This window comes from Misgurnus anguillicaudatus, chromosome 1 (assembly GCF_027580225.2).
Source record: "Misgurnus anguillicaudatus chromosome 1, ASM2758022v2, whole genome shotgun sequence".
Classification (NCBI taxonomy): domain Eukaryota; kingdom Metazoa; phylum Chordata; class Actinopteri; order Cypriniformes; family Cobitidae; genus Misgurnus; species Misgurnus anguillicaudatus.
In genome coordinates, this window is record NC_073337.2 from 2,384,098 (window position 1) to 2,411,060 (window position 26,963).

The following is a 26,963-nucleotide window of genomic DNA, read 5'->3' on the forward strand; positions in this document are numbered from 1 at the left end:
TGGTCAACATTTGCTTCCATTATAGGCAAACAGTTGCCTGGACGTTCTTCTGGGAAAAAGTCTTAAAATGGCTGGGAAAATGATTGAATTCTCATTTTGGGTTAACATTTCCTTTTTAACTGGCGACGTGGCTAGTCTAACCCTGCCCTGAAAAGAAGCCGTCTATCCATTGTGCAAATGTCAACTTCCACTTCCTCCCAGTCAAACATGTCTGGTGTTTACACAGAGGTTTATGCACCTCCACGCAAGGCTAGCTTCTACCAAGCTGGGGGTATAATGGCTTTTGCTTGGCAAACTGTATTGCTAACTACACATCTGCCTTAAAAACCTCCTTCACAGGGCTCAGGAACCAGAAAAAGGCTGTCCTGTCGCATCCCATCACCGTACCGCCGCTCCAAGCACCCAGCTCTGTGCCAAGGCTGTATCACTGTGCCAGCGTTAGGCTGGTGGAGAACGTTCATGTGGTGTAGATGGGTTATTTGTTTGTGTCACCAGTCAGTCTTCATTCAAAACATAAATAAGCTTAACAAGGACTGCTAAGTTTGGTCCATTTCAGCTCAGCCACATACTGTAGAACCTACACTCACACATGCATGCGTGCACAAATGCACAAGGAATGTTTTGTGTGTGGACGGCACATGCCGATATTTCTTTCTTTGTGTTTGTAAGGCATCAGTACGGATTATATCACAATGCAGCTGTCTGCTAAACGCAGCCTGGAGATAACATCAAACTCCTGTAACCCTCCTCTGAATGAGCCCTTTCCTGAACCGGACGGCACAAACAGCCAGTCAGGCAGCTTTGAAATGGAGAGCGGAGCAGCTGCCAAATTCCTGCTTCCCTCGTACCTGAATCCCTGCACTTTTCCACTTTCCTCCCTCTCCGTTCATCCTACCTCGGCCAAACCTTTCTCCCTAGATTCTGATTCTTTTTTAAACCCTTAATGGTTTGTTATACCTTGTGTGGATCCTGGCGTCATGCCTTTTATTTCCCCTTTTCTCTCCCAGAGTTTAGAGACTATGGCTGGCTTAGCTTCATCCCAGTCTCAGGAACATACCGTTAGTACTGGTTCACTCTGGGTGGACCTCCGCTTCAATCCCCTGGAGGTTAATTAGAGCCGGGGCTGTGGCAGGAGCCAGGGTTTCTGCTAAGCCTAGCCGGGCCCTTCGATTCAAAGGGAGGAAATGGGGACAGGAGTGCCACTCACCGGAGCCGAAACTTTACGCTCATTACCAGTGTCCCAGCCACATCGGGTCTTGGTAAGAGATCCAGAACCAGGATATCGAGCATTAGAGGTTCTGCCTCTCACTGGCACCTGTTATATAAGAATGAATTCAGAGCCTGCTGTTCCGGGTTACATATTTCAGGAATTATGCACGATAGAAAAAATATGGATGGCGGCCTGCCTTGCATGCAATTGACAGACATGTTTTTAAATGCGTAATTTGTGGTCCTGCATTAAACCATGCAAAATCTAATTACTCTCACATACACACATTTTTATCATCTCGCTCTTCTTCGCTGTTTAATTAACATCTGTGCATTGCATGCCACACCCTCCCTTGTGCCAATTATGGACAGGAATTCATCTTGAGCTCTGTGTTCAATTTCCTCCGATAGCTGTTCGCCTCATTGTTCGCGTTTCGGTGCACATATGCTGGACTGAACACAGTGCTTGTACAAATTGCTGTCAGTATGTTGGTTTAAAATGTATGGGGACAAAGAGCTGTTCTTTGTTACTCTGACATAAAAGAGAACCTCTGGCCAAAAATGAGTTCTTTCTTTCACATGGAGTCTTTGAATGTAGGACAGTCCGTTCTGTGAGCGCCATTAAACCTTAACTTGTGTGTATACATGTTCATGGGTGAGCTGTTGTTTGCTTTTATAATGCTATTAACAAAATTGGGAAATATAAACCCAAACGTGTGTTTTGTTTGGCTTTTTCTGAATAACAGCTAAAAGGTTCATGATGAACGTCATCTACTGGATTGCTACCTTTTTCCTTTACAATCCATTTATTTTCCAGATCTTTCAATCTTCCTGTCAAAGTTGATGTTTCAGAGTGTGCCGGATATCAAAATATGGCTGCGTCCCAGTTCCTGTACTTTCACTTTTACCTTTTTTTAAAGGGGCTTGTCCCAGTGACAACTTTTGGGACTTAAGGGTCACCGGTTCGATTCTTATGGCTGGCAGGAAGCGACTGAGATGCGCATGAACATGGCACCTTTCCCCAGTTGCTCCAAGTCGCTGCAGTGAAAAGTTGCCCACTGCTCCAGGATGGGTTAAATGCCAAAGTCACATTTTGAGTATGTGTTACCAATTTTATATGCTTTACCGCATTGGAGTATTGTTTTCTTTTCTACTATATGGTAAATGGACTGCATTTATATAGTGCTTTTAACAGACCTATGGCCATCCAAAGCGCTTTACAAGTTTTCCTCACATTCACCCATTCACGCACCCATTCATACATAGACGGGGGTGTCAGCCATGCAAGGCGCCATCCAGCTCATTGGGAGCAGCTGGGGTTAGGTGTCTTGCTCAGGGACACCTCGACACTTGAACCACCAATCTTCTGGCTTGTAGACAACCTACACGAACCACCGAGCCACTGTATATAATAATAACCGTTTGGCCATTCTGCTTTTTGCATACTATGTTTTTTGGGAATTGCATACAGTATATTGGGATGCAGGGAATGTTTTCTCTGTGTGCTTGTTTAGGGGATGAGCCCTACTTATTTTAGTCAATGCTTTCGTGAGCTTTAGCATCCTGCCAAACCCCCACTGCAGCAAAGCCTTAATGAGCTGTGTGTTACAGTACTAAGGGCAATTGTGGTCACAGAAAGAATAAGGGAGGGGTATTTTCTTCCTAAACAGGGCCCTCGCTGTGACACCAGTCACTCAACCCCAGCGCTGGATTTACGGCCGGGATGTACAAATGTGACCGGCCGCTCATGCGGGGCCAGTGAAAACGTTTTCCCAAGACCACATGAAAACATGCGTCCAGTCTTCAGACATGATTCAGCGGCAAAATGACATACTTCATAACCTTTCCTGGAGGCAGTGGACCAAAGAAAGCCTCAATCTCTCCACTCTGGGAATGATGGGATGTCTCGAAGCCACCCTTGCTCTTCCACCACAAGCCCAAGTTCCCCCTTTCTCCTTCTGGCCTGACCCAATCCTGTTTGGACCTCTTTTCCACCCCGATCTCTCTGAACCCTGTTTATGCTCCAAGGTTTCAGTGTTGTCACATTGGCTCATTGGTTACCATCTTGTCACGGCCTGTCCCCAACACATTTTCTCTTGCTCTGCTTCCAATTTTCTGTTTGTGTGGTTTGTTTCAAACTGTTGTTCTGTTTGCTCTGTTATGTCTCTGGCTTTTTCTGTAATCCGTTTTCTCTATTTCCTCTCCATCGCTTGCCGCCCGTCCGAAGCACTCTCATGACCTAACGCACATCAGCTTAAAATGGCTCAAGGTATGACACGATTTAACTCATTCTTCTCTTTTACAGGGAATGATTTCCATTTTTTACTTTGTATCAGTATTTGCTGCATTTCAGTGACTTTTTCAACAAATGTGGCTTTTGGTTGCGTTCCAACCCAAACTTTTCCAATAGTAAGATTAACCACTGACACAGAGCAATTTATTGACTGTTCCCTGATGAGCTCTATCATGTCACTGTTTTATAGCGAAGACTTCTCCTATACTTACCTCATACTTACTTTCCGTTATATAGGGAAATCGTGCCGATTCACTTTCGTTCCATATGGATGATTTATGTTTGGATTTGTCCTCATTGTGAAAATGTTGCTTTTTACGGTTTATGGACTCATAAATAGAATAAAATTAGTTTTCCATCCATACAGTATATCAGTCCTAACCTTGTAGGCTGTTCTGAACATGCAGTATTGTGTAGTTAAAGATGTGTGAACCTGACTGTGAATACTACTGTGATTTACTTTTTTCCACATAAAAACATCCTACATAATGTAAAGAGCATTCTGTGTAAAATAACCGGGATATATTTAATATTGACTGAGTAAGACCATGTCAAAGATTGACATCAATGTGAAATCAATGAGTGAAATTAAACTTTGATGCTCCCAGTCTCATCTTTAGATTTTGAGACCTTGGATTTTACAGACAGAGTCACATATTTGCTCATCAGAGTGACTATTAATAATGCATGATTTAGTCCCCTGTTACTAATATGAAAATGTTATATCAGATATCACAAGGAAAGTGTGGAAGATGAAATATAAAAAAAAAAAATCTGTTATTTTTATTTAATAATTCAGTTATTGTTCGTAGTGTTTCTGGAGCTCAATTGGTAGACCATTGCATTAGCAGCGTAAATGGTTGTTGGGTTGATTCCCAGGTAGCAAACTTACTGAAAAAATGGAAAAAAGCTTTGGACAAATGTCTCTGCCAAGTGCATGATTATAGTCTTTCTTCAATATGTAATTTGAGATTTCTTTTATAAAAATTTAAGCAAACTAGTATTGACCAATGTCAATAAGTCGCAGGACCAGCCAAACTATGAAAACAAGTGTGACTTATAGTCCGGAAAATACGGTATGAGGTAGGGATGCATGCGATCGGCAACCGGACGTTTTTTGTATTTTTTCGGCCGATTTTTCCGGAAGTGCACCCACGTGCAAAGACTACATTTTTATCATTCGCAAACATGTGTTTTGTTATAAACGCCATTTAAAAACAAAGAGTTACTGCCAAAATCAGTATTATATCAGGAATGCATTTAAAAGTAAATTCTTAATTTTACACAAAATCCAATATCCGCCGTGTTATTCTTTCATCTTTTTTCTATTTTTTCCCAAAACGCATTAAACGCCACTCCTCCTTTTCTGCAGAATGCAATAAATCCTCTCCACAAATTACAGCGCACCATTCCACGCATTGTAAACAAACAATGGCGGCACATTGAGTACATGGATTCCTAGTTTTCCTCATCTACTTTGTATTTTTCGTGATCAACAAACAAACAAAAACAAAAGAATACTTAAATGGCATTGATAAACTTGTGATGGTTTTCTGTGACGGGAAAGAAACGTAAGCCATCAACATCTAATAATTTACGCGAAAGGCACTCGCGAGCCAGTCGCATGTTCTCCCGACAGCATCAAGTTTCTGTCATGCTAACACATTGACCCCAGGGGATCTTATGAAAAACTAAGCGATGACGTCAAGTATAACCACAGCAATGACAGTGTTATTAATATGACAAAGTAAGTGTTTTGGTTAATTCCATTAATGTTTAATCTGTGTATACCACTAGTAAACTAAATGAATATAACATGGCAAAGATGAATGCACATTTATATATTGATTCAATAGATTTATAGCATTTTGGGAAAAAAAATTGTCATGTATTTATTGCATTTTGTGAAAAAAATAATCAGTTTTATAATAAATCTTTGAAAAACAAATTATGCATTTTAATTTTTTATGTTTTTACCTAAAGATGGTATGTGAAAGTTTGTAACAGAAATTAGTGTTTTTCATCTTGTCACTTTCTTGGTATAAAAAACACGTTTTTACAGAAATTAGTCAAAATGGATTTATTGTGTTTTGGAACCAAACTCTTCAAATATGTAAGGAATAATTGACGACGGGCCATTGAATTATAAGAAAATAATGCACACCAAGGTCGTAATGCGGCACGACGCGAAGCGCAGGTGTGCATTATTTTCAAATAATTCAAAGGACCGAAGTCAATTATTTCGCTTATACCACGGTTACCACAAACTTTGCTCTGGTGCCTATTTTTAAGACATTTGAAAAGTTAGGTGTGCGGTTTACAGAAAAATAATCAACACCCATAGAACATTTCTCAGCCAATCAGAATGCAGCATTCAACAGACCCGTGGTATAAGCCTTTGTAACTTATGACTAGTTTTGAGGTTCAGGGTCACCAATTTCATATAGCAGTGAAAATCCCATTTCATGTTGACTTTAAAGTTTAAATGTTTTGAGAGACATGTCAGATTATTCATCCACTGAACTATTCAAACACTTTCAAAATCTCAAGCGGATTCACTCTATAGTTCTCCCTCCATACAGCAGGGGGCGATGTGATGGTTGCAGGGCCCCATAACCTTTAGTTCTCAATGCGGTGCGGGCCAAAAGCAGACATGGAAATTAGTCAAAGAATTAATAGCTCTCACAGCTGCCACTGCACTTTCTCAAGTGAGATTGTATTTGAGCCATCATCAGAAACAGCCGGGGTTTTATGATAAAACTTTAGAGGGACATAAAACTCCCTCTTCTGTTAATATTCCCAACCAGCTGAGAGCCAGACACAAAGATCAGCACCCAAAACGCTGCGAGATCCAAAGACCAGCTTGTTGAAATTGGCTTTAGGCTCACCGTTGTGGACGAGGCTGCTTGTTTGGCAGTCAGGGTGGAGAGGAGGAAGAGACGGATGAGGAGAAATGGAGAGAGAGCAGAAGAAGCCCAGCGTGCTGCTGCATTAAGCTCTTTTTTTATTAGGGTTATGTTTCTGTTCTGAGCATCTGGGTTAGTCTGGATGTCTCTCACAGGAGGTGATTAGAAGCTTCTGAGCTCGGCACAGACTGAGCAGAGCGCCCTGATCCGATGCCCGGTGTGATCTCATCTCATCACAGAGCACATAAACATTAAAAACATACCAATATTAGTCTCACCTTTCTAGTTAATAAAAAATACCGTGGTTTTAGGACGTGCTGTACCATAGTAATACCGTGATGTTTTGGACACTATCCCATGATGTTTGTTAAAGTGCCATACAAAGCATTACCACTATACTCTGGCACCGCATCAGCACTTTGAGCATTGTACCGTGGTATTAACTGTAGCATTGGTGGCTGTACCTCTTTTCTGAGATGTTTTATCATCAAATTCCCATTTTCGTTCCTTATTTTCCTTTTATGTGGTTGTTTTGCCTCCCAACACCATTTGCATCCATTTGGAACACCATTTTATGCCTTTTGAACCGGAGTTGCTTTCTTTTGCTGATTTTTCTTTCATATTTTTCTGGTGGTGCATTGGCGTTAGCTTTCACGTACCTTCCCTCCCTTATGATGGGTCAGCTCTGATTCAGCTTCTCCGACCCTTTTTCCCTCTTTTTTTTCTCTTCTTTTTCCTGATCTCTGTCAGATGCTCTTCTCTTTCCCAAGGCTTGCTTTTGACACAGATTTTGGCCAGCTCAGTTTTAAAAGAAAGGAGAAAATCACTGTTATCAATACCATAGACAGTGCGTCACAACTGATGTGAACAATTACTCAGTCGTAAAAACACTTAGCAGAGACTGGAGACGGACTGTAAAAATCATTTAAAGGATGTGCGTCTCAAATGCTTTGATCTGTGCTCTTCCTCTCTTACCAGTTCAGATTCCCATTGTGAGTCAGGATGTGGTGTTATCATCACCCAGCGAAGTGCTCAATTTTTCACACCCGAGGTGTCATAATTCACTGTGGTGTTTCTTTACGACTTGACTAACATCTGAGGTTAGTTTATACTCCCCTGAGAAAACAAGCACTGCATGCTACCTTGTTCTTTTACACATGGCATCCCTTTATCAGAGACAGCGACATCACATGTTACTATTAGCTGAATCTGGTATTTTACAGAACTATAGGGATGAAAGCAATTCACAACAATTCTGCTTCCAGTTAACAATTTTTTACTAGTAACATAAATGGTTTATAAAGTACTTTTAAATAGATCCACCCCCTCGTAATTGGCCCTAATGATGTACTAAACAAAGTTACTAAAAATACTATTTCTTTTGTATTTTAGTATAGTTGTATTTTGGTACAGTATTCTATTTTAGCATACAACTTTTTATTTTAGTATACAAAAATATACATTGTTGACCACAAAAGAAGATATTTTGATAATGGTAACCACACAGTTGTTGGTACCCATTGACATTCATTGTATTTCTTTTTCTTACTATGGAAGTCAGTGGGTCCCGACAACAGTGACATTTAACAAAATATCTTCATTTGTGTTGAACAGAATAACGAAACTCAAACAGGTTTAAAACCACATGAGGAGTAAATAATGAAATAATTTTCATTTTTGGGTGAACTATACCTTTTATTACAATTTTGCATTTTAGTATAGACATTAACAACATAAACAAGCGGCTTTCGTGGTCATTACGTAACTTCCGGTAAACTACGCTAAGAATCAATAACAACTAAATCTTTTAAAGTAGTTTATTTATATAACAAGCAAAATGAACAGATTACCTAGGAAACCAAAACATTTGTAATTTTCGATGAAGTATTTGTTTAGGAGTTCGGTTTAGCAACTAGTCAGACCAATAAACAAACAGAAACCGGAAGTTCTGACCAGATGCACAATTACGTGACTGCACGTGGGTCCGATGAAACCGTCTATACAAACACTGCATTTTAGTATACAAACTCTATTTCAGTACAGTTTTGTATTTAAGTATACAAACACTACATTTTAGTAAACAAACATTGTATTTGATTATATAAGCGCTGCATTTTAGTATACAAGCACTGCATTTTAGTATACAAGCGCTGCATTTTAGTATACAAGCGCTGCATTTTAGTATACACGCGCTGCATTTTAGTATACAAGCGCTGCATTTTAGTATACAAATGCTGCATTTGATTATACAAGCGCTGCATTTGAGTATACAAACACTGCATTTGATTGTACAAGCGCTGCATTTTAATATACAAACACTGCATTTTAGTATAAAGCATTGCATTTTAGTATACAAGCGCTGCATTTTAGTATACAAGCGCTGCATTTTAGTATACAAGCACTGCATTTGATTATACAAGCACTGCATTTGATTATACAAGCGCTGCATTTTAGTATACAAACACTGCGTTTTAGTATGCAAGCACTGCATTTTAGTATACAAGCGCTGCATTTTAGTATACAAGCGCTGCATTTTTAGTATACAAGTGCTGCATTTGATTATACAAGAGCTGCATTTTAGTATACAAGCACTGCATTTTAGTATACAAGCACTGCATTTTAGTATACAAGCGCTGCATTTTAGTATACAAGCATTGCATTTTAGTATACACGCGCTGCATTTTAGTATACAAGCGCTGCATTTTAGTATACAAATGCTGCATTTGATTATACAAGCGCTGCATTTTAGTATACAAATGCTGCATTTGAGTATACAAACACTGCATTTGATTGTACAAGCGCTGCATTTTAATATACAAACACTGCATTTTAGTATAAAGCATTGCATTTTAGTATACAAGCGCTGCATTTTAGTATACAAGCGCTGCATTTTAGTATACAAACACTGCATTTTAGTATAAAGCATTGCATTTTAGTATACAAGCGCTGCATTTTAGTATACAAGCACTGCATTTGATTATACAAGCACTGCATTTGATTATACAAGCGCTGCATTTTAGTATACAAACACTGCATTTTAGTATGCAAGCACTGCATTTTAGTATACAAGCGCTGCATTTTAGTATACAAGCGCTGCATTTTTAGTATACAAGTGCTGCATTTTAGTATACAAACATTGTATTTGATTATACAAGCGCTGCATTTTAGTATACAAGTGCTGCATTTTAGTATACAAACACTGCATTTTAGTATAAAGCATTGCATTTTAGTATAAAGCATTGCATTTAAGTATACAAGCGCTGCATTTTAGTATACAAGCGCTGCATTTTTGTATACAAACACTGCATTTTAGTATGCAAGCACTCCATTTTAGTATACAAGCGCTGCATTTTAGTATACAAACACTGCATTTTAGTATGCAAGCACTGCATTTGATTATACAAGCGCTGCATTTTAGTATACAAGCGCTGCATTTTTAGTATACAAGTGCTGCATTTTAGTATACAAGCGCTGCATTTTTAGTATACAAGTGCTGCATTTTAGTATACAAACACTGCATTTTAGTATACAAGCACTGCATTTTAGTATACAAGCACTGCATTTTAGTATACAAGCGCTGCATTTTAGTATACAAGCACTGCATTTTAGTATACAAGCGCTGCATTTTTAGTATACAAGTGCTGCATTTTAGTATACAAGCGCTGCATTTTAGTATACAAACACTGCATTTTAGTATGCAAGCACTGCATTTGATTATACAAGCGCTGCATTTTAGTATACAAACACTGCATTTTAGTATGCAAGCACTGCATTTTAGTATACAAGCGCTGCATTTTAGTATACAAGCGCTGCATTTTTAGTATACAAGTGCTGCATTTTAGTATACAAACATTGTATTTGATTATACAAGCGCTGCATTTTAGTATACAAGTGCTGCATTTTAGTATACAAACACTGCATTTTAGTATAAAGCATTGCATTTTAGTATAAAGCATTGCATTTAAGTATACAAGCGCTGCATTTTAGTATACAAGCGCTGCATTTTAGTTTACAAGCGCTGCATTTTTAGTATACAAGCGCTGCATTTTAGTATACAAGCGCTGCATTTGATTATACAAGCGCTGCATTTTAGTATACAAACACTGCATTTGATTGTACAAGCGCTGCATTTTAGTATACAAGCGCTGCATTTTAGTATACAAGCGCTGCAATTTAGTATACAAACACTGCATTTTAGTATAAAGCATTGCATTTTAGTATACAAGCACTGCATTTTAGTATACAAGCACTGCATTTGATAATACAAGCGCTGCATTTTAGTATACAAACACTGCATTTTAGTATACAAGCACTGCATTTTAGTATACAAGCGCTGCATTTTAGTATACAAACACTGCATTTTAGTATAAAGCATTGCATTTTAGTATACAAGCACTGCATTTTAGTATACAAGCGCTGCATTTGATTATACAAGCGCTGCATTTTAGTATACAAACACTGCATTTTAGTATACAAGCACTGCATTTTAGTATACAAGCGCTGCATTTTAGTATACAAGCACTGCATTTTAGTATACAAGCGCTGCATTTTAGTATACAAGCACTGCATTTTAGTATACAAGCGCTGCATTTGATTATACAAGCGCTGCATTTTAGTATACAAACACTGCATTTTAGTATACAAGCACTGCATTTTAGTATACAAGCGCTGCATTTTAGTATACAAGCACTGCATTTTAGTATACAAGCGCTGCATTTGATTATACAAGCGCTGCATTTTAGTATACAAACACTGCATTTTAGTATACAAGCACTGCATTTGATTATACAAGCGCTGCATTTTAGTATACAAACACTGCATTTGATTGTACAAGCGCTGCATTTTAGTATACAAGCGCTGCATTTTAGTATACAAGCGCTGCATTTTAGTATACAAACACTGCATTTTAGTATAAAGCATTGCATTTTAGTATACAAGCACTGCATTTTAGTATACAAGCGCTGCATTTGATTATACAAGCGCTGCATTTTAGTATACAAACACTGCATTTTAGTATACAAGCGCTGCATTTTAGTATACAAGCGCTGCATTTTAGTATACAAGCACTGCATTTGATTATACAAGCGCTGCATTTTAGTATACATTTAGTATACAAGCGCTGCATTTTAGTATAAAGCATTGCATTTTAGTATACAAGCGCTGCATTTTAGTATAAAGCATTGCATTTTAGTATACAAGCGCTGCATTTTAGTATACAAACTCTATTTTAGTACATTTTTGTATTTTATTTAGCAGTGTTGATTACAGTTAAACAAACATTGTATTTTACTATACAAACATTGTTTTATTTTACAAACGCTACAGTTTTGTATTTTACATTTATTAATTTAGCAGGCAAAGAAACATATTCAACATTCATTATTGATGTACAGTATTTAACATTGGTGTTTTAGTTTACAAACACAGTATCTTTGAAATGTTTTAGTTTAATATCCTAACACATTACATTTATTTATTTAGCTGATGCTTTTATCCAAAGTGACTTTCAATAAAGAAACACTATTACATTTTTATTTTATTATATAAAAAGTGTACTATTGTAAAAAAACAAGAGGTTTTGAATAGCAAACAGTTAATACCTCTTGAGATCTAGAAACCAGAAGTGCAGTGATATGAGCGTGCAGATGGGGGTTTTTTTTGTAGCTTGTGTATATATGATTTGAGTTTTTGTCTGTCTGCCAAGCTGTTAGTCAGACATTTAAAATCTCCTAATTATCTCTTAATGAATGACTTAAGTCTACGGCTTAGAGAATTTACCTCAAGGCGGTGCTTACTAAATACTTTTACAGTAAAATTGACCGAGCGCCCTGTAAATTCAGTTGAATCCATTCGTTCCAGATGATGTTCGGTCACTGAGGACCGAGTCATTTCACATATCTCCCCTCAGGCAGAGTGACACCATATCAGTTCTCCAACATGCTGGACTGATTAGTTAACCGCTCTTCTGTTATTGTGCATATGTGCATGTGCTTGCACAACATAGAGGGTATTGTTGGCGAGGCTTATGTATGCTGATGAATAAAAGTATGCCAGAGTTCTCACGGTTTGATCTTTGCCCCCTCACCTTTTATTGGGTGCACTGTTATGATTGACAGCCGCATTGCTCCGCCCTAACCGCAGGGTAGCCACAGGCAATGAAACTAATGCTGGCAGCATTTTTATCTCACTCTGGGGGGCTCAGACAGGTGGTTTCGATTCTACTTTGGTTTCTCTCCTGAGAGCTGGAGGTAAGCAGCCTTCCTGATGGCATGCACAGTTATTTCCACTGTATCTGTGAAAAAAATTATCATCATTTATGCCCACTCGGATAGAGCTCTCTTGGCAAGTTTTATTATTGTGACCTGTGGTCTGCACTCCGAGTCCAAAGTATTCCCTAACTGGCTTGCAAGCGGCATGTGCTGATCCAGCAAGAGTTGCCCAGGCTGTCTTCACATGAATAATGATTTCCTCTTCCTTTTTTAATTTGACATGCATTACATCTTAACATAAGCCCTCTTTCTTACCTAACACTGTCGAGTGCAATTTGCCAGCCGACTTCACATGCCCAGTGGAGGTACCATCACCTTACGTTTTTGCTCGGTTATATACATGACCCACCCAAAGCTGCTCAGTTTTAACCGCAAGTCTGTGATTTCATGGTACAAGATGACCAAAGAGAGCAGAAGAAGAGAAAATAGGAAAGCAGATGGCAATAAATTTAGCCATGCAGGGTTTGGTAGCATGTACGCTGGGCTTGGATCAATTGTAGTACATTAGGATGATGACTTATGACGACAGCTGAACTACTCATATTAATTAATCCTCCAAACACTAGAGGGCAGCACTCCTGGACGAACACACATTTAAATGTTTCAATTTAATGTTATTTCTATAGCGCCTGTCACAAAGAAATGTTAAAGATGTTAAAGATGTCAAATAAATCTTTGGTGTCCCCAGAGCACATATGTGAAGTTTTAGCTCAAAATACCATATAAATATTTTATTATAGCATGTTAAAATTGACACTTTGTAGGTGTGTGCAAAACTGTGTCGTTTTGGGTGGGTCCTTTAAAATGCAAATGAGCGGATGAAGTGCAAACACTGATTACAACAATGGTGGTTTGATGGTGGTGAATTATTTTCTCTTTCTCTTTTTCTCTGCACTAAATGGCAGTGCTGTGATTGGATAGTGCAGATTAAGGTGCTGTATTATTATAATAAGAGCTCCTTCTGACATCACAAGGGGAGCCAAATTTCAACTACCTATTTTTTCACATGCTTGCAGAGAATGGTTTACCAAAACTAAGTTACTGGGTTGATCTTTTTCACATTTTCTAGGTTGATAGAAGCACTGAGGACCCCATCATAGCAATTAAACATGGAAAAGGTCAAATTTTCATGCCATGGACCCTTTAATTTATCTAAAAAAGACAAAAATTCTGTTGCACTACCACACTTGATTTTTGTGTTTCTTAAATCATAAAAGCCTAAAATGCCATAGTAATACAATCTTTCACCTTCTTTTATTTTAGGTTTTGCATGCAGAAAGTCCTTATTTTTGTTACTTTTAGTCATTTTTATTACAAAAAAAACATGAAAACATTTCCTGTGTTAAAATGAAAACCTGAAATATTTTAATATTTTATACTTCAATAAATAAAGAAGATTTAATATACAAAACTATTTTATTTTGATTATGTTTTAAAAAAAAATGTACTATAGTTCACATTTTCTAATTTCCATAGTATGTGTTTGAATTCCTTTAAGTGACATGTCAACCATTTGGTAGAGGCCGATTAAAAAAAAAAATACATTGAGTGTGTTAACTAGCGACATAAGGAGATAAGAAATTCAAATGCCCATTTCTTGGTGTGGCAGTTAAAGGGTTAAAAGAACGCATCAGGTATATTTCAATGCACATAGTGTATTTATGTTGATTTTATGCAATAAAAAAATACATTTGCACCATTATTATGAAAGTTAAGACTGAATGACCTGAAAATGTCAAATGGTGTACACTGAAAAAAATTATTCATTGAATTTTTTTTAAGGTAAGCAATCAATTTTTTTAAGCTACATTTAAACAAAAAAGATAATATGTAAAATAAAATATAAAACTTTTGTTTAAATGTAGCTTAAATAAATTGATTGGAACCACTTACCGTAAAAAAATTCAATGAATCATTTTTTTCAGTGTAACTGCCAATTGCACCAAAGAATGAGAAATATTAAATATTTTATCCACCTGGCATGTAAGCGTAATCATCAAAAAAATATATATATATATTTAAAATATAATTTGCGTTTTTGTAATATTTGTCCTTGCATATGCTGAAAACAGCTCTGTTTTCTAAATGATCTTTGACAAATTATGTAAAAATGTATGTAAAAAATCATATTACACTAACCTAGATGATTATATTTTATGCCACATTTTTTATGAATATATTTATATTTTCATTAAAAAATACTAGTTACATCAATTGACACAGACCGGTTACACCACATTGACATTTTTGCAATTATCCCCCAAATATTCTATCAAAAGTAAATAAAACCAGAAATTTTGGATTTGGTCCTCAATAAAAAGAATGTATGCAAGTAATTTGCACAGTTATTTAGATATTTTAACCCTTTTACATTTTATTGAACCATACGGGCACAAAATAATTAACATCACAACATTGACTCATTTACGAATACGTATACAACGAACGTATAGAAAACAAGTACTTTAGCAATATCAATTACAAAAAGCAATCATATTTTCAAAAATAATCAGTTATATTCATAGCTATTCATCAAACAAGCCTGTGTATCATATTTTCCATAAGATTTAATCAGTACTAACTGTCAAAACAGTTGCCAATGAAGTTTAAGCCTCCATGTTGTGGGTCATTTGAACATGAAACTTTTCTAAGGAAATGCAACACAGAGTAATATATAATGAAACTCTATACATTTTTGTGAATCCATCAGTTACCTCATTTAAGACATGTGCGTAATTGAATTGTCTGTATGTATATACGATGGATGTATTTGGATGTTGTGTTGCCTCTCACACAGAGAGCATCTTGCAGGTTCACAGTTTCAAGTAAACTTCATGTTCCTGCATTCGGTCCAGCTGTTTTTGAACACAGGAATGTGCTGTATCTCTACGTCCCCTATAGAATTGCATCTATTCACTGCCTGGTGAACACGACCCAAAATTAACATAATTATAGAGGGCTTCCTTAAGACCGCCCGGTCAGTGAGTTCTGGCTTTAGATATGTAGTTTTAATTTAATCAGTCATCATCAACAAAGCATTGGATTAACAAAATTTCCTCATATCGTACTCCTGAGAAAATTCTTTGGCAGAGTTAAAGGGAGAGTTTTATTTAGTAATAATAATAATAATAATAAAAATAATTTGACATTCCTTTCTAAACAGTTTGTCATCTCTCATTGCAAATTTATGAAACTTAATTGGTCGTAACAGCTTTGTGACAGTAATGGTGATGGTTTGTGTGGTACATCAAAAGATTTTCATTGAATATTTTCTTAAGTTTTCATTCTTTTAGTATGTTGGTTTTAAGACAAAACATTAATTCTTCAATGACCCATAACTTTGTATATATATGTTTAAATTGGATAAACTTTAGTTTTACACATCCCCAGAGGGAATATTTCGAAGGATTTCAATCTGAGGGCTCCGTTGAATAAGCAAAACAAAAGCGGATGAAAGACTAAGCAGTGAAGGTTATATAGAGCCAGAGAGAACAGACGAAGGAGACTGCACAGATCGCTGCCCGAGGCCTGCGCTGTTTCCTGCGAGCAGAGCGATTTCAGAGAGTCCCGGGGTGAACCGCAGCGGTCGAAGAGGCTGTGAGAATCGCTTTGAGCCAAGTCACTAAACCTTGCCTTCCATGGAATACATAAACCTGCCACGACGTTTGATTTATCCTTCTCATTCGGCCGCTTCTGTTGCTTTGAGTTATAAACATTGTGTGGAAATGGACAGAGAAAGAGAGAGAGAAATCTCAGCTAGAAAGGAAGATTGTGCACCTTTTCAAAAACATCATGTAGAGAAATAACTTTGGGGACATGATATATGGCAAACCTCATTACATAGTCATGTAATTTTTATACGACCGGTACTGTATTTATACTAACAAACCGACGTGCATCACGCTCAAACTCACACAACATCCATTCATCTGTCAACATGAATGACTGTAACAATCTCTCAGAAACTTTATTTACCTCGAATAAAAGAAATATCCTGGGTTGAGCTCTAACCGGCTCTGACATCATCTGTTGAAAATAATTCAGTTTTTTTATGGAAATCAACACCAGAATAACCCAGAATATTTCTGGAAAGGTGACGTTTTTTAACATTACAAGAATGTTGTTTTTATTTTTGTCTAAAATGACGAGTTTCTGCTCTCTACAACCGTCAACTTTACCTGAATGTTTTCTTTGTCTTTATCACAGTTTTGTGAAATGCTTTCACCGTGTCTGTCTGGTATCTTTGTTTTTCGTCTGTTTCGTGACACGTCTTTACATTTAATTTCCGTGCACAAATCCATTCGTGTCCCACTCTTGGCCTGGTGCGTCTTCATACGAACAATTTGTTTGCTTTCAACCTTGTCAGACGTGTTATTATGGGATTATGTTTTTGTCCTTTGTTTGTTTTCGTATATTATCACAAACGTGTCTGTTTTTACGTGTGTTCGTGAGGACAGATGGAGGAGCTGCTGGCAGCCATGGAAAAGGTGAAGCAAGAGTTGGAGTCCATGAAGGCCAAGCTGTCGTCCACCCAGCAGTCCCTGGCGGAGAAGGAAGCCCACCTGACAACGCTGAGGGCGGAGCGCAGAAAGCACCTGGAAGAGGTGCTAGAAATGAAGTAAGATCTTTATAGATTTCCTTCATACCTCGTGGTCATTGTCTAACTCACCCAGTTCTCCCGTTTACACTGTTTAAAAGGTCATGTGATGGAAAACTTTTTTTTCTTTCTCAGTCTGGTGTCGTATGTAGATGTTCTCTACATATTCCTACAAATCCCAAAGCTCAGACCATTTATGGAAACTATGCTGCAAAAACATGATTTTTATATCACAATCTTGTTAACACGACCACCTACAATTACAATGACAACTTGGCGAGGGCTTTGGTACTTTGGTCCTTTACTCATGCGATGAGGTTAGCTAATCATAACATGTCATTTACATACAAGTCTTTAAGTTACATTAGAAATAACAGCCTGTATAATTCAGTGGAAGTGAACCTCAAGAAAAAAGCAAACATCCTACAGAAGTGTAGACTATAGACCCTTGAAAGACCTAGTGAAATTATTTGACATGCACAGTTATGTTCTTTTACAATATGTGGTGTTGTATTTCCTTTTAATTGGCATATATGAAGAGTTTGGTTCCAAAACGCAATAAATACATTTTGACTAATTTGGGTAACAATGTGTTTTCTATACCAAGAAAGTGACAAGATGAAAACCACTATTTTCTGTTACAAACTTTCACATAGCATCTTTAGGTTATAATAACATAAAAAATTCAAATCCATAATTTATTTTTCAAAGATTTATTATAAAAACTGATTATTTTTTTCCCAAAATGCTATAAATCTATTGAATCAATATATAAATGTGCATTCATCTTTACCATGTTATATTCATTTAGTTGACTAGTGGTATACACAGATTAAACATTAATGGCATTAACCAAAACACTTACTTTCTCATATTAAGAACACGGTCATTGCTGCGGTTATACTTGACGTCATCGCTTAACATTTTTCACAGCGATCAGCTGCAAAATGTTTTGGTCCTGCTCGATTTTTGTTGACTTCAAGTAAAATAATGGAAAGTTTTTCATAAGATCCCCTGGGACAGAGGCGTCATGCCCATTCAAACTAAGGATTTTTTTCTTTCGCCCGAGTGCCTCTCACATAAATGTTCGATTTTAATGCCTCACGTTTCTTCCCCGCCCCACAGAAAACCACCACAGGTTTATCAATGCCATCAAAAGTATTATTTTGTTTTTGTTTGTTTGTTGATCACGAAGTACAAAGTAGATGAGGAAAACTAGGAATCCGTTCAAAGTGCCGCCATTATTGTTTACAATGCTTGGAATAGTGCGCTGTGATTGGTTAAGCGCATTTATAGCATTCTGCAGAGAAGCAGGAGTGGCGATTGTCTCAGTTTGGAAAAAGGGAGAAACGATAACAAAATAACATGGCGGATATTGTATTTAAAGTGTTTTTATCACGTTTTGGAACCAAACTCTTCATATAATAGGTAGTATGAGTAGAAGTTGATTATGGAAGTTTGTATACACTGGGATATGAATGGTTCAAGTATTAAAGTGAAGTATGGACTTTTGTATACATCGGCATGTAGATGGTTTGAGTATTGAATTTTAGTATAGTAGTTTGTGTAGACTGGCATTTAAATAGTTTAAATTTGAAAAAAAGTTAAATAAATGGTCATATAAATGGTTTATTTTGGAAGTATGGTAGTTTCAGTACCCTGACACTGCGCGTGATAAAACCATCTATATAGATGGCCTCAAGAACTCCATAAAACTTCCATAAAAGTCATTATTGGAAGTTTTTTTTTAGAAAGTTTATTTTGTGCGTTGGGTAAGTTTTTTGTCATACAGTGAAGTATTTTTAGACATTGGGCACAGGCCAGCAGAAGTCGTGTGCTCTTGTAAGGCTGAATGGCTTTTTTTAGTGCTTCTTAACAATGGCCTCATCCACCTCTGAACGTCTACCGAGTAACATCCTTCAAACACTGCACTTCAGCAGATCCAACTCTCACACAATGTACTCTTGTTTTTTTTTTAGCAACTGTCTTCACACAAACACTCTTCTTGTCTCTTTCTCACACTCTGACTCTGCTGGAATTTTCTGCTTCCTTGACATTTATCAGTGCATGAGTACAACTCGGGGTTTTGAACACTTCATGACTCTAGATATGGATAAGGGCAGCGCTAGATGAATATAAGAGGTTGAAGGTCTCCAGGCAGTAGTTGAAGTAGGACACAGTGACGGTAGCTCTTTAAGGATCCCTGCCAGAAGTCTGCACTTGGAGAACAGGATGAATCTCAGATAGGAGGCACTTGGTTTAATTGATGCGTCTCCAACCCTATCTTCTGCCGCATTGAACTTAAACAAGTTTCTGTATGTAGGACTTTCTCTTCTAGTCATATATGTCGTTTTTTTAAGGAAGTTATTGTGACCTAGAATGCTTTTTAAAGTTATGGTGGTGATGTTTAAGCACAGCAGTGATGTGTCCGTAAAATTATTTTAATTTTAAGATTTGTATAAATTATTATTTTTCTTTAAATAAAAGGAAATAAAGAGTTTTCTTACATTAGCTGTGTTTTATTCACAATTTTATAGGAAAGGACCTCCGCCTCTTTTTAAACATCCTTTTCTCACAAAACTATTGTTTTAGATATAATATGAAACGAGAGAAAATAATGATTGTGGTTGTATAAAATTGTTCAGATTTGGCAGTTCAAGTACTCAAGTGTTTTCCAAATATCGACAGAGTGATTTAATTGTCAGTGCTATCCTTAGAGACTCAGATCTGTGTGCATGCTTGACTTACACTTCTAATGGATTCTGGGCTATGTGACATTAAAAAAAGATAAAGAAAATTTAATGTGACAGTTTTTTTATCTTGTTGTAACGTGCTAGAATGACAACGGCATACTGTTTCCATAAAGATCAGACCCCAACCTTGCGTTGTGCCCCTTAATATGAAAATAGAAGGGAGTGCAGGGCCCCAGTGCTACATCCAAATGTGACTGTTATAAATTGTAGGTCAGCTCGGCTAAGACAGGGAACACTGTGTATCTGCACCAGCCACATGCTTCCGAAAATATTTTCTTTGAGAAAAAATAAGGGCTGATAGGGCTTTTGGATGGAGGCTCAGAGCTGAAGAGGGATGGTCTTCGATCTGTTTTGGCGATGAGGGTAATGCGGTCAGGGCAGGAGAAAGTTGAGTCGCGCTTCTGAAGGGGCCCCGTCTCCTGGCAGCAGTCAACCAACTGGACCGCTCATTAAAATTTCGGAGGAAAAAACGCAAAATAGCAGACGCCGAGGTCACAGGCTTTTGTTTTATTTATTTCCTCGGGCTGAACTTCCGACCGCACAAGTTTAAAGTCAGCAGTGTGGAGACATCGACACTTTGGGCTGCGTCTCCATCATTTCCATCTGAAAATGACAGAATTATAATGATTTCTAAACTCTTTTACCCTCCGATTGCAAAAAACACCAGTTTTAATATATCTAATATATGTTCTGTATGCTCCAACCTTTTAGAACTTGATATATATATGTATGTGTATATATATATATATGTATTAGGATTATTAGGGACACCATACTAATACTGTGTTTGACCACCTTTCGCCTTCAGAACTGCCTTAATTCTACGTGGCATTGATTCAACAAGGTGCTGAAAGCATTCTTTAGAAATGTTGGCCCATATTGATAGGATAGCATCTTGCAGTTGATGGAGATTTGTGGGATGCACATCCAGGGCACAAATCTCCCGTTCCACCACATCCCAAAGATGCTATATTGGGTTGAGATCTGGTGACTGTGGGGGCCATTTTAGTACAGTGAACTCATTGTAATGTTCAAGAAAACAATTTGAAATAATTTGAGCTTTGTGACATGGTGCATTATCCTGCTGGAAGTAGCCATCAGAGGATGAGTACATGGTGGTCATAAAGGGATGAACATGGTCAGAAACAATGCTCATGTAGGCTGTGGCATTTAAACGATGACCAATTGGCACTAAGGGGCCTAAAGTGTGCCACGAAAACATCCCCCACACCATTACACCACCACTTCTAGCCTGCACGGTGGTAACAAGGCATGATGGATCCATGTTCTCATTCTGTTTACGCCAAATTCTGACTCTATCATCTGAATGTCTCAACAGAAATCAGTCCAGGCGACATTTTTCCTGTCTTCAACTTTCCAATTTTGGTGAGCTCGTGCAAATTGTAGCCTATTTTTCCTATTTGTAGTGGAGATGAGTGGTACACGGTGGGGTCTTCTGCTGTTATAGCCCATCCACCTCAAGGTTGTGCGTGTTGTGGCTTCACAAATGCTTTGCTGCATACCTCGGTTGTAACGATTGGTTATTTCAGTCAAAGTTGCTCTTCTATCAGCTTGAATCAGTCGGCTCATTCTCCTCTGACCTCTAGCATCAACAAGGCATTTTCGCACACAGGACTGCCACATACTGGTTGTTTTTCCCTTTTCACACCATTCTTTGTAAACCCTAGAAATGGTTGTGCATGAAAATCCCAGTAACTGAGCAGATTGTGAAATACTCAGACCGGCCCGTCTGGCACCAACAACCATGCCACGCTCAAAATTGCTTAAATCACCTGATTTTTCCATTCTGACATTCAGTTTGGAGTTCAGGACATTGTCTTGACCAGGACCACACCCCTAAATGCATTAAAGCAACTGCCATGTAATTGGTTGATTAGATACTTGCATTAATGAGAAATTAAACAGGTGTTCCTAATAATCCTTTAGGTGGGTGTACATAAATATATATATATATATATATATATATATAAAATATATTTATGTTTCTATTTATTTACCTAAATATATATATGCATATCTGAAGAGGCACTGTATGTAAATTTACTTAAACACGAACGAGATAATAAAATGTGATTTCTGACTTCAAGGTTTGCCTGAGAGCTCATTACTCATAAGTGTAATTTGAGCATGTTTAATTAAATTAAAATTCACAGTGAAGGCAAATGAAGAGCGCTGCGAGGTCATTTATTCAGTTAAAGCTCACTGGATGTTACCGACTGTGACTAAAGAGCATTATGAGGTCATCACTCAATTAAAATCCAAATGGACTAAAAGACCGTCAGTGGGGTTTCGCGATATTGCACGGCGGTGGATTCAAGCTGCGTTGGCGCCAAGGTTTATGAAGGAAGCGGTGCTTTATACTGCGTGGTACTTACATTCGGGATTGTTTGGTGGAACAATCCGAGGACTCAAAATGACGGAGAGGCGATAATGAGATCTCCAGCACACCATCTCATCCTCATATTTCCTCTCCATTTAGCACAGCTTAAATACCCCCGTACCGCTGGATATGAGATGTGGTGATATCCCGGCGTTTGTCTGTTTGAAGTGGTTCACTTTCTCTCGTTCCCTCTCCCTTCCACCGGTTAACGCTTTCGACTGAGTAAAGTACGACCGCAAGGCAGACGTCAGTCGTCCGCCTCTGAGCAAATGTTTAACTTTCTTTCTGCAGTTGTTTGGGAGCAGTGGACGTTTTGGAGGGCCCAGTGAGAGGTGGGTGATGATGGAAGGGTTGATCTTGATGAAGAGGCCCCTCTCAGATGTTTGCTCTAAGGCATTAAGCCACTTGTCCGTCTTTTAGGGCTTGAAAAGAGCAGTCACCACCTGCACGACTCCTAAGCCTGTTTTACACATTCTGCGGTGAGCACAAATGCGTCGGCAGGCACTCGCATATCGGCCGTGTAACCAAATGAAGTAATTTCTGGGATACAAAGTTAAATGTTTCCTTTTAATAATAACCATTTATTAAAAAATATTTATGTGGAGTAGGGCACTGGAAATTTGTACAAATTGGATCTTCGTGAAACCATGTGGAGTAAATTAATCTGCAAGTAATCAGACCCAAATTGTGGCTGCGTACTGAAATGTTATACTGCTAAATGGTTAGGTTTTACTAAAATAGATTGCTGTCACCACATAGTTAACTTTTATAAGCATTAAAGATAATTGGTTTCAGTTAACTTCATATGAACTTAAGTGTGACCCTACCTTTAAAATCCAGTCTGATCTTTGACATGACCTTACTTGGTTATTATTATTAAAGACATCAAGGTTATATTTTCACAGAATCTTATTTACATTATTGGATTGTTTGTAGTATATGTATAATGTGTTTTTTAAGTGTGAATGCTGTAACCTTTATGCTGCCCGTGAAATGAAAATGTATGCCCGCATGTCACAAGTTATGTGAAACAGACCTTAGTTGCGGTCTCTGAAATAGGCTGTGAAATAGCATCCTTGTTAGCTGTTTGCTGCTTACCCGTGCAGTAATTGATCAATATCAGTCTTAAAATTCCCCACCGCTCCCTGCTTGTGTCACGGCCGGAGCATTTCATCTCTAGCGAAAGTCCAATTATAAGGCTTGAAGCGTGTGTGGTGTGTGAAGGGTGTGTGTTTGGAGATGTTAAGATTGACACAGGGTGACCACGGAGCTATCGGCTACCCGCAAAGTCTCTATTCGATGGGTGGGTGAAGCTGCTAATTGCCCCTGTTAGCACCCCAGACTCCTGAAGCGTAGCAGACAGGCGGGCTCATTACAGGGACGAGTGCTTCAGAAAGCAAACCTGCTGAAGTCCAGCATGTCGGTTCAAATCAACAATATGTGGTTTAGGGTAGCGGATGACTCGCCACATTCACACACTGCTGATTCTCTAAATGCCAACTTGTTGTGTGATGTTGTTTGGTTCACTAAGACAGAACAAAGCAGGGAGAAATTAAAATACTGGCACCTTACTGGGTTTGGTTGGAATGTGGTATAAAATGCAGATTAGCATCATCAAGCGAAAGACTGTATTTCCCACTACCCCGTTTTATTGTTTTAAGATGTCAATCATGAAGTCCTTATGTTCTTTCCCTTTGTAGATTTGTAATCTCTGAATGTTACCATCTTCAAGTGAGCGATGTTTTTGTTAACCAAAAATGCCAAGTTCAGTGGGTGGTATGATTTAGCTGTTATAATGGGTGTGATAACACGCTGACTCCCACAGGCGAGCCGATCTTAGCAGCCTTGATGTTTTGTTCTTGGGGCCGCTGGAGCGGATTTGTCTACGGTATTTGGGTGGCGAAGGAAAGAGATTCTGACATGATCTCCTCTAAGAAGGCTAAAGCAGTCAGGGGCCATGAAGTCCTGGCCCCAAGATCTTAGCGAGCATGTGAGAACGGGTTATTATAGCATGGAGCCAATGAGGCTGGACATGTGTGAGAGGCCAAGCGAGCCTTGCAGCGATTAGACTTTAAACGGCATATAATGGCCTCAACCCTTCCCGCCCTCACCCCTCCGTTCATGTATATGAGAGCCACGATTCGGGGAAATGTCGGGAAAGCGCATAATATCTCTGTAAATGTCAGGGGTGCTCAAAGATAGCGGCACGCCGGAGGTCGAGTCTGATCACATCTGACGTTGTTTTGGGCTCTGGGGTCTTCTGCTGGATCCGTAATCATTACATCACATTAAGAGCTGCCTCATCTTTTGCCTGCAGTGATAGGACCGTTCTTTAGTTAAACAAGAATGAGAATTTCAATCTCGACTGCATTGCAGACACACTTGGGTAGTGACCACAGCAAGCGTGACATCTTAAAGATGAGGTACTCCCAAAAAAAATAATTCTTTCAGCTTGGTTAGTTAGTCACTGAAAATAAAGAAAAATAAAATATTGAAAAATGTAAAAAAGATAGCTGGAAGGATAGATGCATAGAAGATAGATATATAGACATATAGATATATAGACAAACAGACAGAGACACACAGACAGACTTTAGATATATACTAATGAATAGATGGATGGATTGATAATAGATAGACAAACAAACAGAAGGTTTGTGAATGGAAGGGTGGATGGATAGAAGATAGACAGACAGACAGATTATAGATATATATATTAAAGAAAGATTGGAGGATGGATGGACAGATCAGTGATAGATAGACAGAAAGATAGACAGACAGACTATAGATATATACTAAAGATAGATTGGTGGATGGATGGATAGGTGATAGATAGACAGACAATGTAGACAGACAGACTATATATATATACTAAAGATAGATTGATGGATGGATGGATGGATAGGTGATATATAGACAGAAAGATAGACATACAAGATAGATAGACAGACTATAGATATATATACTAAAGAAAGTTTGGAGGATGGATGGCTAGGTGATAGATAGACAGAAAGATAGACAGACAGACTATAGACATATACTAAAGGTAGATTGGTGGATGGATAGGTGATAGATAGACAAACAAGATAGATAGAAAGACTATAGATATTTACCAAAGATAGATTGGTGAATGGATGGATGGATGGATGAAATATAGACAGAAAGATAGACAGACTATAGATATATACTAAAGATAGATTGGTGGATGAATAGATGGATGTATTGATAATAGATAGACAAACAGACAGAAGGTTTGTGAATGGAAGGGTGGATGGATAGAAGATAGACAGACAGACAAACTATAGTAGATATGTACTATACTATGCTATAAATGGATGGATGGAGGGATGAATGGGATGGATGGATAGGCAGACAGACAGACTATAGATATTATAGATAAATAAGTGAATGGATGGATTGGTGATAGACAGACAGGCAGACAGACACTGTAGATAGATAGGTGGGTAAGTGGATGGTTGGATAGATGAACGCCTACAGTACAGTACAGTATAGGTGGCTTCATTTGGCAGGAATAAATCAGGCTGTTTTCTATAGGGAACTCCTGCTGTCTAAGAACCAAGGCTTCACCTAAATCACTAGCATCCTTGCATTAACAGGCAGTGCTGATTCTCAACCCCTCAAGGGTTTCTCAGGATGAGCTCAGCAATATGCCAAATCCGAAGACAGCCGCGGAGGTGTGAATTTACACCTCTGTCAGTCCAGCTGTGTTGTTTATTTTTTTAGCCTTTAGCAAAGAAACACACAGACTGGGATTATGTATACATTCTCTCGAAGGATAATATGTAAGGGATTAGCTATGGTTTATGTGAACTTTGCTACATTGGAGCATTTAGGACTTTAACTCATCTGAGCGTTTGGCTTTTCTCGACCACATCACGATTCCAGCGATACTCTATAAATCACGCTCTTAAATTGAAAAGGACGGTTGAAAAACTAACAGTAGAGGTTAAATGGAGAAAGTGACGTTACACCAAAGTCTCTTGTATCAATGTCAGGATGTGCGCCAAGGCAGAGTAAAAATACATTCTTTTAATGCAAAACTTTAGATACTCCCCCACCCCATCCGCCAGCACTTCTGCTCTTCTCCAGACAGCTTGGGGAACGCTCAAGGTCAGAACTCAGAGATGCATATCCATATGTCTTATCAGTGGCGAGGTAAAACTCCTGCTGGCGGCTCCTGTCCGTGCATAAATCACCCGACCGGCTCATCTGCAGTCTCCGAATGGGCACTGTTTGAATTTATCCTCTGTAAATTCTGTTCTGCCCTAAATCACTGTCGTCTCCATAAAACTGCTGTCCTCCACTGTAAAAACTAATTCTTCTGACCTTATTTCAAGTTAAAGTTTAGTGGATCTTACTTATTTATGCACGGTGGCCTCAAAAATGTTTGGATACTGAAGACACATTTAAAGGGACATTCCACTTTTTTTGAAAATTCCAGCTCCCCTACATTTGATTTTTACCATTTTGGAATCCATTCAGCTGATCTCCGGGTCTGGCGCTAACACTTTTAG

General features: G+C 38.2%; 1 protein-coding gene across 13 annotated transcripts in view; it reads left to right on the plus strand.

Annotated features, from left to right (window-relative positions):
- erc1b (ELKS/RAB6-interacting/CAST family member 1b) overlaps positions 1-26,963 on the plus strand; it is a 248,349-nt gene that overhangs the window by 130,432 nt on the left and 90,954 nt on the right. For all 13 annotated transcript variants that reach the window (XM_055191233.2, XM_055191223.2, XM_055191224.2 and 10 more), the window contains one exon: positions 17,135-17,295. In XM_055191233.2, coding sequence (XP_055047208.2) covers positions 17,135-17,295 — 161 coding nt within the window. The remainder of the gene's footprint in view (positions 1-17,134; positions 17,296-26,963) is intronic.